Source organism: Drosophila subpulchrella, chromosome 4 (genome assembly GCF_014743375.2).
Source record: "Drosophila subpulchrella strain 33 F10 #4 breed RU33 chromosome 4, RU_Dsub_v1.1 Primary Assembly, whole genome shotgun sequence".
NCBI classification, from domain to species: domain Eukaryota; kingdom Metazoa; phylum Arthropoda; class Insecta; order Diptera; family Drosophilidae; genus Drosophila; species Drosophila subpulchrella.
This window is the reverse complement of record NC_050608.1, coordinates 1,524,224-1,538,719: the sequence shown is the minus strand read 5'-3', so window position 1 is coordinate 1,538,719 and position 14,496 is coordinate 1,524,224. Positions and strand designations below refer to the sequence as shown.

The 14,496-nt window shown below is 37.7% G+C and overlaps 2 protein-coding genes across 4 annotated transcripts in view; one reads left to right on the top strand and one right to left on the bottom strand.

The window, feature by feature from the left end:
- LOC119551734 (rho GTPase-activating protein 6) overlaps positions 1–11,752 on the top strand; it is a 37,483-nt gene extending 25,731 nt beyond the window's left edge. For all 3 annotated transcript variants that reach the window (XM_037861660.1, XM_037861280.1, XM_037861361.1), the window contains 4 exons: positions 8,680–8,814; positions 10,780–10,857; positions 10,914–11,116; positions 11,176–11,752. In XM_037861660.1, coding sequence (XP_037717588.1) covers positions 8,680–8,814; positions 10,780–10,857; positions 10,914–11,116; positions 11,176–11,210 — 451 coding nt within the window. In that variant the 3' untranslated portion in view covers positions 11,211–11,752. The remainder of the gene's footprint in view (positions 1–8,679; positions 8,815–10,779; positions 10,858–10,913; positions 11,117–11,175) is intronic.
- On the bottom strand, positions 1,486–3,563 carry LOC119552011. Its single transcript, XM_037861781.1, has 2 exons — positions 2,268–3,563; positions 1,486–2,203 (listed from the first exon to the last, which is right to left on the bottom strand). Exon 1 carries the CDS (start codon positions 3,476–3,478, stop codon positions 2,684–2,686), a length of 795 nt encoding a protein of 264 aa, XP_037717709.1. The 5' UTR covers positions 3,479–3,563; the 3' UTR covers positions 1,486–2,203; positions 2,268–2,683.
- Positions 11,753–14,496: the final 2,744 nt, after the last annotated feature.

Genomic DNA, 14,496 nt, shown 5'->3' with positions numbered 1-14,496 from the left:
GAGTTGGAGCATACAAACATAACCTTAAGGCATCATTCTTTCTATAAATTATTTCATCAATAACTTCAAAACAACCAACGGCTTCTCTTTCTAATTTATCACGGAGTTTGACAATTTCCGGATCCCTAATCTGCTCGGTCTGTAAGAGTAAATCTATATCCCCAGGGGTAGCTCCAACTACATTTACTACGGTATCCATATTTACATCGCACGGAAGAGACGGCTTATACGCTGCACACAGATTTACGGAACTTTCGGGAATAGCTATCGCGAGACGACCAACGAGATCTAACTGGTTTACGGAGTCACACAGACCTAACGGTTTTTCATTATCGTACGGGCTCAAGGATCTAACGGTCTTACGCGGATCTACCGGATTCATACGGTTAACGGATTCACACGGATCTATCGGTTTCATACGGCTAACGGATTCACACGGATCTATCGGTTTCATACGGCTAACGGATTCACACGGATCTATCGGTTTCAAAGGATCGTACGGGTATATCGGTTCTAAAACACTATCATGTTGTTGACGCATCAACGTGCGTCATACTAGAACCGGGTCTATGTACAATAGAGTAGTTATAATTTTCCAATTCTAAGGACCATCGTGCAATACGGGGATTTATGGATTTCTTACTTAACGTCTGAACAAGGGAATTACAATCGGTAACGATACGGAACGGCTTGTGTTCTAAATACACACGGAAACGACGAAGAGAATATATTATCGCAAGGGTCTCAAGCTCAAAACTATGATAACGAGATTCGGCGCCAGTCGCTTTACGGGAATAGAAAAAGACCGGATGTAACTTGCCATCATCTTGGCGCTGCATCAGCACAGCTCCAAACCCGTGGGAGCTCGCATCGGTATGCAGTTCGGTTTCGCTATGAGGGTTAAATAAGGAAAGAACGGGCGGACTTGACAATGCTTTCTTTAAGCTAGTAAAAGCTTCCATTTCTAGTTTTCCCATCGGGAACGGACCTCCATTTTTAAGCAGATAAGACAACGGTTTAGCAACACGTGAAAATGACGAAACAAACTTACGATAGTATGAGAATAAGCCTAAACGAGAATGAAGGGACTTACAATTCAGAGGTTCAGGGTATTCACGAATGGCCTTTAGGTGTGTCTCGTTTGGAAGAATACCATTCGTACAGACATTGTATCCTAAATAATCAATGCGGTTCTTTAGGAATACACTTTTCTTGTAATTAATTTCAAGACGGTTTTCATTAAGACGGTCTAGTAATTTGGAAAGTAAAACAAGATGTTCTTCTACCGTACAAGTCGCCAGGATGATGTCATCCATATAAACATAAACCTGACGATTACGTATCATTTCATGGAGTACGTTGGAAATAAATCGTTGAAAAACGGCAGGGCCATTTTTTAGCCCGAAAGGCATACGCAAGTATTCATAGCGTCAGTCAGGTGTTATAAATGCGGTGTATTTCACGGACTCGGGGTCCATGCCGATTTGGTGGAATCCACTCTTTAAATCTACAACGGAAAAAACCTTTTTACTTTCGAGATATTCTAAGCAATCTTCGATCAATGGGGACGGAAAGTTATCTCTTATTGTTAATTTATTTAACGCTCGGTAATCGATGCACATGCGGATTTCTCCATTCTTTTTCTTAACAAGGACTATGGGAGATGCATAAGGGGACTGACTAGGTCTAATAATATTACTAGCTAACAACTCGGCAACTGTTTTATTAACAACGTCTCTCTCTAAGTATGATAGTCTTCTCGGTGCACTATGAAACGGTGTAGAATCAGTTAATCGTATGCTCATTAAACATTTAGGCGACCCGCACGCGTTAGTTATATTATCCGAGTAATGCTTTATGATACTACTACATTTCTCAGCTGAAGAAACACCAAAATCGCGATTATTTATTGAAATTAAATTTGGTTCATTTCTTTCATGATTTCTTTTCACAAAAAGTTTAATGTTGAGTAATTTAAGGGCGTCTCTGCCAAGGAGAAGCGCTGTAGGTAAGATGAGATCGGGAATAACGTATATTTCTAAATCGTGATACTTTTTCTCGAACAAAATTGAACAGGATACTTTTCCGTACGTGGGTATTGATGTGCCACCAATTCCGCGAAAGGGACTTTTCTTTAGCTGATGATCTTCATTTAAATATGGATAGTATGACTTTCCCAAAAAGCTTATTGGGCTTCCGGTATCTAACAAAGCGAAAACATTTTTAATATCGGTGCATCCTGCTAAACTACTTAATCTTAAACTTACTAACTGAATAAACGGCTTTTCATCCATGGTTTCTTCAGCTTCTGGCAAGGTAAAGCCCACGGTGCGCTTGGGACACTGACGGTGCATATGGCCCACTTCGAAACAGATGAAGCATCCGTTGTCCGGTCTTTTCGGCTTCTTGCAATCTTTGGCGGTGTGCCCCATTTGTCGGCAGTTGTAGCATCTAGTGTCTTTCGGAATTACGGCTCCTGGGCGAGGGATCATGGTGACGGCTTTACGATTGGACTCCAGACGTACAGACTGGAATCGCATTAACTTTTGACGTAGCTCATCCAACGTGATACAATAGTAGAGTGGAGCAGCGCGTCCACTGTGGTCCTCTAGTCCATCGACGATGTACTTCACGACGTCTACTTCATCAAAGTTGCCTTGCTGGGCTATATTGCCTTGCTGGGCTATATATCGGACTTCCCAATTGTGCGTTTTTGCAGTTGTTTCGCAATTTCCTGGTTTGACATTCTGTTTCCAAAAACTTGGGTGAGCGTGGCGTCCATTTCTGGCCAGGAAGACACCTTTTCGTACAGCATGTATTGCCTAGCTGATCCTCGAAGAAGACGGGTGCCAATAGATAGGCATTGTGTAACGCTTAGTTTATGAACCTCGGCAGCTTTTTCCAATTCACGGATCCAAACCTGGACCGGCAGGTTGTCGTCTCCTGAAAACTCCGGGATCATGGCCTCCACATCCTTCAGATCGACTTGATGTATGGAAGCATTCGGTGTAGTCATGCCTTCCAATTCGGCGACTATCATTTTGAGTTCGGCTAGCTTCTTTCTAGCGGTGTACAGTTCCATCATCTGATTGATTTCCGACGTTTCGCGAGCCATTGAGCGAATGTTCTGCTCAATCGGTTCTTGCCTCGACATGTTCATAACGGTTTGCTGCGAACTTCCAGAAGGTTCCAATAACGGCGCCACAGCGTCGGCCATTTGCAATTTCTCACAGTCTTCGATCAGCGTTAGCATGCGGTTTGCAAGCTTCGGTGTGCTCGGGGAATCCTGCTCCTCATCTTGACCCTGGATCTCTGTGTCCTCGGCGTCCTCGATGTTAGCCTCCAGATTCTTTGCACGGCTTAACGCGGCACGGAGTTGGTAAATTGTTGCATCAGCCTCGAACATGATGCCCATCTCGGAAAGGAGCTCCAGCAGCTCGTCTTTGGACATCTTAACAACCTCACTGTATGATAACATTGCGCAACATTTGGGCAAACCCCACACCTGATTTGTAAACTTATCGGTTTTTATTTAAAAATTTCAAATTTTGTTGCGCTTTTTGTTCTTCTTCATCGGCGTCGCTTATTAGTAGTGTGCCCGCTCATTATTATTTACAATATCTCTTAAAACTAAATCGATTAATACTAAATATACTAAATAACATTATGTACTGGAATTACACAGCTTACATTTCCAAGCTTTGGAGGTTACAGCCTAGTACTCAGATCGGCTAAGAGTTTCACTAGTCGAAAAATCTTATTCTTTGTAGTGTGACCGAAGTTTTCAAAGTTCACCCGACATGCATGTGGCATGGTCTTACTATCCAGCAGCTGGGCTTGTTGTCGAACGGAAAACAAATCAATTGGAGCAATTTAAAAAAGAAGAGTCTGCTGGTGCATAAAGAAATTAAAATAAAAATAAATTAAATTAAATGTTTTTATGTATGTAAATTAGAAGTTAAAGGCTTCCTTCTCGTCCCACGGATGCTCCGCCATCTTTCCCGCGCCATCTGTAGTCCAACTCCGAGCTGGCCAATAATGGCTGGTGATAGCTCCTCCATCTGTCCCTTAGCGGGCGACCTTATTTCCTCCTCCCTATAGAAGCCGGCGCATCCTCTATCTCCGCTCCATCACCAGCTGCCAAGTAGCTGGCGAAGGAGGAGCCCTTAATGGAGCTCATCGGAGATCGTGCGATGTCCCATGTTCCTTCCCACTGGGATTCTCTAGTGGATCTCCTCCAGCGCTTCAACTATTCTACGGATTTGACCCGTTTTGGTACTGCTTTCTGTCGGTCAAGTCCCACAACAATGGGCAACAGCTTGGATTAGGCGTCCTTTTTCATTTGCACTGACCTTTAGCCGTTTTGGGTGTTTTTCTTCCATTTTTAATTTTTAAATTCCCCACCGCTTCTGCACGAACACCGCCAAAGATTAAATTTCTTATTCTTTGGGCCGCTGCTAACGGCGTTCATCGAAAATTCACTCGCGAAATCTGGTATTTTTTCTGGTATTTCCTTAGCTCATCTGAGTACCGCGCTGAAAAACAGACCCGACGAAAACCTTTAGCCGCCTGTTTGCCTCTCGCTCACTCCTATGGTTAGCTCGCGGTTTTCGTCGATGTGAGTACTAGGCTTACATGTTGAAAAACACCGAAGCTATAATTTGTGTCATATTATTTTTCCACCAATTTTCCGATCGTTCCTATGGCAGCTATATGATATAGTCGTCCGATTTCGATAAAATTTAATTCGGAATTCAATACTAATTAAAAAATGTTATTTGCAAGCTTAGGAGGTTATATGCCAAAAAACACCAAAGATATAATTTTTTTAAAAATGTTTTTCCGATTATTCCTATGGGAGCTATAAGATATAGTTGTCCGATCCGGCTGGTTCCGACTTATATACTACCTGCAAAAGATATAAGACTTTTGGGAAAGTTTCAGCCCGATAGCTTTAAAACTGAGAGACTAGTTTGCGTAGAAACGGACGGACAGACGGAGAGACGGACATGGCTAGATCGACTCGTCTAGTCATGCTGATCAAGAATATATATACTTTATGGGGTCGGAAACGTCTCCTTCACTGCGTTGCAAACTTCTGACTGAAATCAATATACCCTCTGCAAGGGTATAAAAATAATGAATAAAACATCGAAAATCTAACGACGCACAATGAAAATTAGTTCTATTTAAGAATCGACGCAACTTCGAAAAAACGCAAAATGAAACGACGCAAAGCGAGGGATAGGTGTACATTTTTAGTGAATGGTCCGATTGAAATAATTTTTCTCATCCGAAAAAACTGCCTCTGCACAGAAAGCCCAAGAATTTGAATGCTTAATCCCTACAATCTAGCTGTTATAGTTTCCGTGATCTCAACGCCCATATGGACGGACAGACCGACAAACATGGAAAGATCGATTCAGGTAGTGATCCTGATCAAGGAAATGTTCGGAAAGGAAGTGCGTAACGGGAGTGCGAGAGGGATGGAGATAAGCATGCAGCAATTCTGCTGTTTCAGAAAATTCACAATTTGCCGGAAGCAGCCGATTTGCTGCATGCATATCTCCATCCCTCCGCACTCGATTGAATTTGCTTATTATTTGGTTATAACTTTCTAATAACAATTTTAGGCATGTTGATGGGTATTGATAATAATAACAATTACAATTTATCATTTTACAAAATCTTCAAAAATGTGGGCGCTACAGAGGTTTTAGCGTTATGGGCGTTTAAGTGGACTGAAGCCCAAGAGTTTGCATGCTTAATCCCAACATTGTAGCTTTTATAGTTCCCGATCTCAGCGTTCATACTGATAGACGGACCTGGCCAAATCGACTCGGCTAGAGATCATGATGAAAAACATATACATATATACTTTATGGGGTCGGAAACTCTTCCTTCTAGCTGTTACATACTTTCAGACGAATCGAATGTATCATTTTTCTCTACAAGAAACCGGTATAACTACAGCATATAAAGCTATGTTTCAGTATTATTTGCTTATTTTCACAGAAACAACAAAAGCAATTGAAATTCCTGAAAAAAAATTATTTACCATACCCTACATTCCACTTTTATACGGCGCAAAAGAAAAAAAACATAGTTTCAAGAACTGTTGCTATTGCTGTTACTTATATATATATTTATTTATTTATTTACCTAACTTGGTGTTTCGAAAACCTATGCTCTGGCCATGCTGTAGCACTTGTAAATTATATAGGATTTTTAATTTTTGCTCCGCCTATTATTCAAAAGTAGTCAAATTTAGTTAAAATAGCATAAAAAGTATTTTGATGAGATTAATTTTATTTTTACTTTGGTTAAAGAGATTGTTGATCCGGGCTAGCTTAAATTATATTTTGGCTAAAATACCACTTAATTTAATGTTTAAAATATGCAAAACAAGTTTTCAGAACATTTTTTTCTGTACCTCGGCAACCGTTTTTCTTCACAACTTTCCAACACTTGTGTAAAAACTATGTAGAACTGCATTAAGCAGCCCTCCAAATTTTGTTGGGGTTTTTCCAAACATTTGGTTTGTTTCTTGGATTTTATGCAACAAATATGTGCAACACTAAAGTGCCTAACCTCTAATACATCCTGAATTCTCAGCATATGTAAAAATTGATTTAAATAAAAACAAGTTATCACAGATATTTACGATGGTGGCTCCAAAGTTTGAACAATTAAGCTGACCACAAGGGCATGGGTAAACCCAACAGTGTGAAATGCTGGCACAACACAACGCCAAACCACGATATCTTTCGTTAAGGGGTAAAACCAGCGCCGTTCTGTAGAATGGTACTTTCTCACAGAAAGCACTCGGGCTCCGACCACAGCAGGCTTCACCTGACCTGAAACCATCGCAGATCCTGAAGCGTACGAAGGAATCGTCTGGCTTTACCATGGCTTAAGTCTTAACATCTCTCTGGCTAAAACGCCTTACCGAAACGTTCGTGCTAACCTGCCCATTTGGACGGCAACTCAGACAAATTATACCTACAAGCGGGCAAAAAATGGAGGAGCAGTCTACATCAATAGAGATGTCCCTACAGTCTGAATTCAGTGAACAACGCAAGTAAATGAAGCAGCTTTATGCGGCCAATTTATTTAAGGCAGCTTTTAGGAATAAATCCAAGCCTCCAACTCGCTTACCACTTTGTTATTACCATAGACAGGGACAGAAAATGCACGCAATTTGACTTTCTGAATTTGGGCATACATTTTTGCATACAGTCCTACATGCAATCTGCTGTGTTTATTGTTATCTCAGACCGCACAAGCGATCTCATCTTTCCGTTCAATTTGTTTCAAATTCTCCGTATGATGTGACTTAGAAGGTAAAGCGAAATTGAGGATTTAGGAGATCAGCAGCCTAAGTGCAAATATTGCAAGACATCACAAAGCTGCAAAACTTGCGCTGCGTACAAGGCTATGGAATCTAAATTTGAAGTCCCAATTCTCTATCTTTTATAGTTGCCGAGATATCCGCTTTCATATTTAAGATTTTTTTAATTTTGTGGCCGGTGTGTGGGTGTTAGAGTGGGCGTGGCAGTAGCCTAGCTCTTATAGTTTCCGAGATCTCAGCGTTCGTTCGGACAATCGGACATGGCTAGATCCACTCGGCTAGTGATCCTGATCAAGAATATGGCGTCGGAAACGCTTCATTCCGCCTGTTACATACTTGTTCTTACTACCAATACCCATATAAGCCAAAGAAGGAATCGACGCTAGGTATCGCTGTTAGTGCTCTCGCTTTTTATACCCGTTACTCGTAGAGTAAAAGGGTATACTAGATTCGTAGGAAAGTATGTAACAGGCAGAATGAAGCGTTTTCGACCCCATAAAGTATAGCCGAGTCGATCTAGCCATGTCCGTCTGTCTGTCCGGATGAACGCTGAGATCTCGGAAACTATAAGAGCTAGGCTTTGGCATGCAGATTCCTGAGCTTCTTACGCAGCGCAAGTTTGTTTCAACAGAGTGCCACTGTAACGCCCACAAACCGCCCAAAACTGTGGTTCCTACAGTTTTGATGCTAGAATTAAAATATTAACTGAAATGTGTTGTTCTCAACAGTACCTATCGATTGACCCAAAAAAAGTTTTCCACGCCCGCTTTAACGCCCACAAACTTCAAAAAATCGTAAATATGAATATGGATATCTCGGAAACTATCAAAGATAGAGAAATGGGATTTCAGATTTAGATTCCGTAGGCTTGAGCGCAGCGCAAGTTTGTTACGAGAATATGCCACGCCCACTCTAACGCCTACAAACCGCCCAAGCCTGTGGCGCCCACAATTTTCATGCTAGATAAAAAACTTTAACTTTAAATCTCACTTTGCTGCTTTCATATCTCCATTTTTCTTTGGTCCCTTAAGCTGAGTAACGGGTATCTGATATTCGAGGTACTCGACTATAGCGTTCTTCCTTGTTTTTTATATTTTCGTGTTCTCAAGTTAAGCCCGAAGTGTTCTTAAACTGACCCTATTTGTTCGGATCCCATGCATAAGGTTTTGGTCAAATTTAATGAATTGTCAACAAACGGGCTAACACACTTTTCGACCCCGTTTAGGCTTGATTTTTCAACGTTTCGAACGTATTTTCTTCTGTGTGTATTATATTTTTATGCATTGGTATTATTGTACATTTGATTTTAATTATTATATTTTTGTCAGGACCATGATCAATCATTATGAAGAAATTTTTAAGGTATCAGCAGAATTGATTGATGGTATCTATACACGAGTGCTGGAAGCTTGCCCCGAAAAGTTATACGAGCTGATATCAACAAAAATAAATGGATCCGAATGGTAAGATCTGAATAACTGAATATATTTGTTTGGCCTTGTATAGGTACATGATGTTACCAGCAGTGTTCATATCATTTATATTAATTGTTAATATCCTGGTGCTTTCCTTTGGATTTGTTTTGATTATCCATTATACCCGATGGTAGTGCAAAGTAAATTACCCATGACAAATATGGAACAGTTCACGAATTGTCACTGGGAACAAATTAACAAAAACGATTTTAGAAAATCCAAAACATTACACAGAAACTGGATAAATGGTTTTAAAATTTGTCAATTGGGTTCTTGGATGGACGTTATTAAAAATAAAGATTAATAGCCTTTACATGGTCAGTTACTGCCAATACACACATGTAATGTGATAGCGCTGGCCTCATAAGTGGTTTCAGTCCTTACCTTACCCTTTACCATTCACATTTTTATATACCTATAAAACTATTAAGATATTTACATATGGGCAAATCCGCCAAATGGTCAACCAGGACCGAAATCTTCATAATCATCGTATGTTTTGCGTATTTTCAGAAATAATTGGCCATTTTTTCAAAATACAGTGGAACCATTGCATATTTCATTTGTTTTGTTAAAGAAATGTCCCTGAAAACTGAAAAAATGTATTTTTTTTATTTTAGCTACTTTTTAAGGGATTTTAGGATTAATTATTTCGCAAGGAAATCATGATTTGTTTACCTACCAAATCTCTTTATTGCAATCTAATAAGAAGATTAAAATCCAAAGATGGCGAAAAACTGGTCAATTAACTGTTAATAAAACAACATGGAAAAATCGTACGTTCGCGACCCGTACGTTCGCAACCGGTACTTAATTTAATAAAAAAAAGCCAAAGGGAAATATTTTCTTGGGAACAGACTCGATAGAAAGCAACATGAATCCATTTTAAAAGAAAAGTTATCGCTTTAGAATATTCCGTCCCATTTCGCAGAGATTTGCATTTTACTAGGTTGAGCCCAAGTCGACTTCCATTTTGCGTTCGTTCGCGACCGCATGTTTTTTGCCAATATTTTAAAAATTATAGCTCAATAAACCCCATGATCTACACTAAGCAAAGAGCTAACAGAATGCTATCGAATAGCAAAAAAAAAAATCAGAAAACGTTTATTTTCTTTTTTTATTTGCACAAATTGCGTACGAAAGTAAGTTCGCGACCCGTGGAAATGCCCATATGTGAGACTACCTTTTACAAACCGAACGGATTTGGAAAAAATTAATTTTTCACATTTTTTATTTGCCTGAAACTTTTTTTACGCATTTTATTCGGGGAACACCTAAACACGTGTATCAGGATTTGGCCAAAAAAAATGTTTTTTTTTTATATTACAATTTTTTAAAGTTTGTAAAAAAAAGAAAAAATTTCCAAAACTACCCTCTATTTGTAAATCTATATCTCCAGCTGTAGTTATCCGATTGACTTCATGTCTTTTGTATAAAATCCTCTAAAATCTCTTCTTTTTAAAAACACAAAATTTTTAATTTCTTAAAAATAAAAACAAATTTTAATTTTAAAAAAATGTTAGCTATTTGCCTTTACCAAAAAAATGTTGTTTCATTTTTAAATATGCTCCCGTTTGTCATCGGTTTTTTATAGGTTTGACCCATTTTTTGTTTTTAAGATATTTAATTTAATGTAATAAGCCCTCTGGTATTTTCAACGAAAGCACTTTGCAGCAAGTTGTCCCTCTCGCTCGCTCTTATTAGAACCTTATGGCGTTTGTATTTCTGAGTTGTTTAACAGTCTGTTGATAATTTCTAAATAATAAAAATGAAATATATTTATTTAAGAACAAAACAAATTCTATATTTATAAAAATGGTATTTAAAAATTAATTTAACTTGTTTTTGTAAGTTGTATCTTAATATATTTAATATATTAATGATTATATTGATTACTTTTATATAATTTTGACTTCTTACAAACCTACTAACCTTTTATTCGTTTTTAATAAGGACCCTACATCATTTAGATGAACCGCAGCCGAGCAGTTTAGCAGATGTCGTTTTCCAGCCTCCAGTCCAAGGAAATCGGTTTGTATATTATGTTTAAATTTTATGATTACATCCTCTAAACAACATGATCTTAGCCTAGAGCATATTAATCACTTCAATGGCAGTGAAGTAGAAAAACAGCAAGAAAAAAACAGAGGACTGAAAGAAACGTCTAAATGTAGTTCAATTGATACCAAGAGATGTCAAGAAGGAAGGTTCGAAATTGTCACAGCAAGCCTGAAAATATCTGTGCCGGAAAAAACGCATATACACAATAAAGAGTCTATAGAAAATAGAGGTTAGTATACTATAACTATTTTTCAGTACCTCATTAAAGACTGTCTATCTGGTTTTTAGCCTCAGAAAATAAAACGACACGCCGAAAAATGTGAGAGCCCAGACTACCAGCCAACTCTTCAGACGTTACTACAATGAGTGCAGATGTCGGAATTTCAAAATAAATTGAAAGCAGCTACATAAAATAATCTTTTTGATATCCATCAAGCAGGATTGCGGATTAAAGCATCTGATAAGCAGCAGCACCTAAAATCTAGCTCAAGACGAGTTTACCAAGGGCTTTAAATTATTAAGTTATTATTATTTATATTGTTAAAATTTTCAATCAGTAGAAATCGGTTTAATATATAAAATACTATAAATCTGTCAATCCGTTGTTGTTTGGGAATATATATCCCAATTGTTTACCAGTATTTTCAGTACTTCAGGGCGTAGATTAGCCCGTAGATTAGATTCAAAAACGTACGACGCGAAATACAATCATATTCGTATTACCTAAAAAATCACTGCACGTAAGCCCACGGACAAAAACATTAGTTTTTTGTGGTTGTCAGTTTTTCCTAGTTTACTTAATTGATTAACATGGCATGAAAGAATAAGTGGAATCCCTAATAAATTTCTTTTTCTACAAAACATATTTGACCCGTTCTATTACAAACCGAGCGACTTCAACAAAAACAAGAAAGGAAGTTAGCTTCGGCAAGCCGAAGCTTATATACCCTTGCAGCTATAATTATTAAATTTAAAAACACAAAAAGTGATATTCCCAATAGTATAAGATAATATGTCAAAAAACACCGAAGCTATAATTTGTTTCATATTATTTTCCTACCAATTTTCCGATCGTTCCTATAGCAGCTATATGATATAGTCGTCCGATTTTGATAAAATTAAATTCGAAATTCAGGACTAATTAAAAAATGTTATTTCCAGGCGTAGGAGATTATATGTTAAAAAACACCGAAGCTATAATTTGTGTCATATTATTTTCCTACCAATTTTCCGATCGTTCCTATGGCAGCTATATGATATAGTCGCCCGATTTTGATAAAATTAAATTCGAAATTCAGAACTAATTAAAAAATGTTATTTTCAAGCGTAGGAGGTTATATGTTAAAAAACACCGAAGCTATAATTTGTTTCATATTATTTTCCTACCAATTTTCCGATCGTTCCTATGGCAGCTATATGACATAGTCGTTCGATTTTGATAAAATTTAATTCGAAATTCAGAACTAATTAAAAAATGTTATTTCCAAGCGTTAGAGGTTATATGTTGAAAAACACCGAAGCTATAATTTTTTTCATATTATTTTTCCACAAATTTTCCGATCGTTCCTATGGCAGCTATATGATATAGTCGTCCGATTTCGATAAAATTTAATTCAAAATTCAAAATTATTTAAAAATTGTTATTTCCAAGCTTTGGAGGTTATATGCTAAAAAACACCAAAGATATAATTTTTTTTCATTTTTTTGTCCGATTATTCCTATGGGAGCTATAAGATATAGTTGTCCGATCCGGCTTGTTCCGACTTATATACTACCTGCAAAAGATATAAGACTTTTGGGAAAGTTTCAGCCCGATAGCTTTAAAACTGAGAGACTAGTTTGCGTAGAAACGGACGGACAGACGGACAGACGGACATGGCTAGATCGACTCGTCTAGTCATGCTGATCAAGAATATATATACTTTATGGGGTCGGAAACGTCTCCTTCACTGCGTTGCAAACTTCTGACTGAAATCAATATACCCTCTGCAAGGGTATAAATATTTATTAAATGTTTGATTTGCTTGAAACCCTTGCAGAGGGTATAATCATTTAAGTCAGAAGTTTGCAACGCAGTGAAGGAGACGTTTCCGACCCCATACAGTATATATATTCTTGATCAACATCACAAGACTAGTCGATCTAGCCACGTCCGTCTGTCCGTCCGTCTATCCGTTTCTACGCAAACTTGTCTCTCAGTTCTAAAGCCTTAAAGATAGAGATATACAAGTAACAAAATGTCTGTTCCCAAGATTGTACTCTAGTGATCCGGCTAGTAGTCCTGATCAAGATTATATGTATTTGTACCTGTTATATACTTTCCGATGAATCTAGTATATCCTTTTACTCTACGAGTAACAGGTATAAAAAGTGTGGTTCTGAAAAGGCATTAGTTTTCTTAATGGACCCAAAACTTTCCGAAAAAACGAATAAGATATAACGAAAATCTTTATTGCGGCCCAGAGTTGACCTCTACCCGGATGACAGCGAACCAACATTCCCCCTAAAAGTAAATCTCGGCGTCACAGAAACCGGTTCAAAAATAAGTAGACGAATTAAAGCAACCAAATAGACGGCTTTGATAAAAATGTTCCGAATTTTCTTCGAATTTACTCTATAATGGCAGTCGATGTGTGTGTTACACCGTGGTAGAGCTGGGAAAAAATCGATGTCAGCATCGATTACATCGATTTTTTTTCGTTCGATGCATCGATCCGGATTTGAAAAAAAGTGTCCACAACTGTAAGTAAGAGGAAAATGACGTGCAAATTGGGGTATTTTAAATAACGTTTCCTTTAAAATGATTAAAATTATCTAAATATCGTTTTACGTTTTCTTAGGATTGTTGTGTGTTGGTGCATCAACGAATTGGAGCAAAACAGACACATTTTTGGGAGTCTCTGGTAAAATTTTTTTAATTCACATCAAAGCACGTGTTTCGCTAAGCTAGAGCTAGGAATTTCGCAGGTTTATCCATATGTACTTACATATGGTAGTAGTTTCCCAAATACCTTAAGAATATACATGTTAGTCGTATACAAATTTTTCTTTTGTGGTATTTTATGGTATTTAGTTCATAGAATTGTATTTTTATGTTTTGGTTCCCTAATATGTAAGATATAATATTACTAAAATGAAATTTAATTTTTTTCGATTCGTAAACAAATTGTTCTTTTGATTATGTGATTTAATTCATAGAAATGTAAAAATAATTTAATAAATAATAGTAATTATAGTATATAGTAATAATAAGTAATTTTATTACATTTAATCGATTTTTTATTTTCAAAAGATCGAAATGAATCGATTTTTACCCAGCTCTACACTGTGGTCAGGCTGGTTAGCCCCCGTCTTTTCTGTGATGTCTCAAAGCGTACTGCGAACTGAACGGGTATTGTCTTGGGTACATAGTAGCTGCTTGGTTGCCTAGCTGCTTGTCGTAAAGTTTACAAAAATATCCCAATAAACTTCTAAGATTCTTATAGTGTAGGAAAAATGAATCACTTAGTTTTTTAGAACCTTGGTTAAGGGAGATTGAGGACCGGGTTCCAGTCCAAGTCGACATTTGCTTGTACCCTAACAGATATCTTCGCTCATACAAGGTCTTGC

Coding starts and splice junctions, on each gene's coding strand:
- LOC119552011 (XM_037861781.1), bottom strand. CDS start 3,478: ATGTTATCATACAGTGAGGTTGTTAAGATGTCCAAAGACGAGCTGCTG.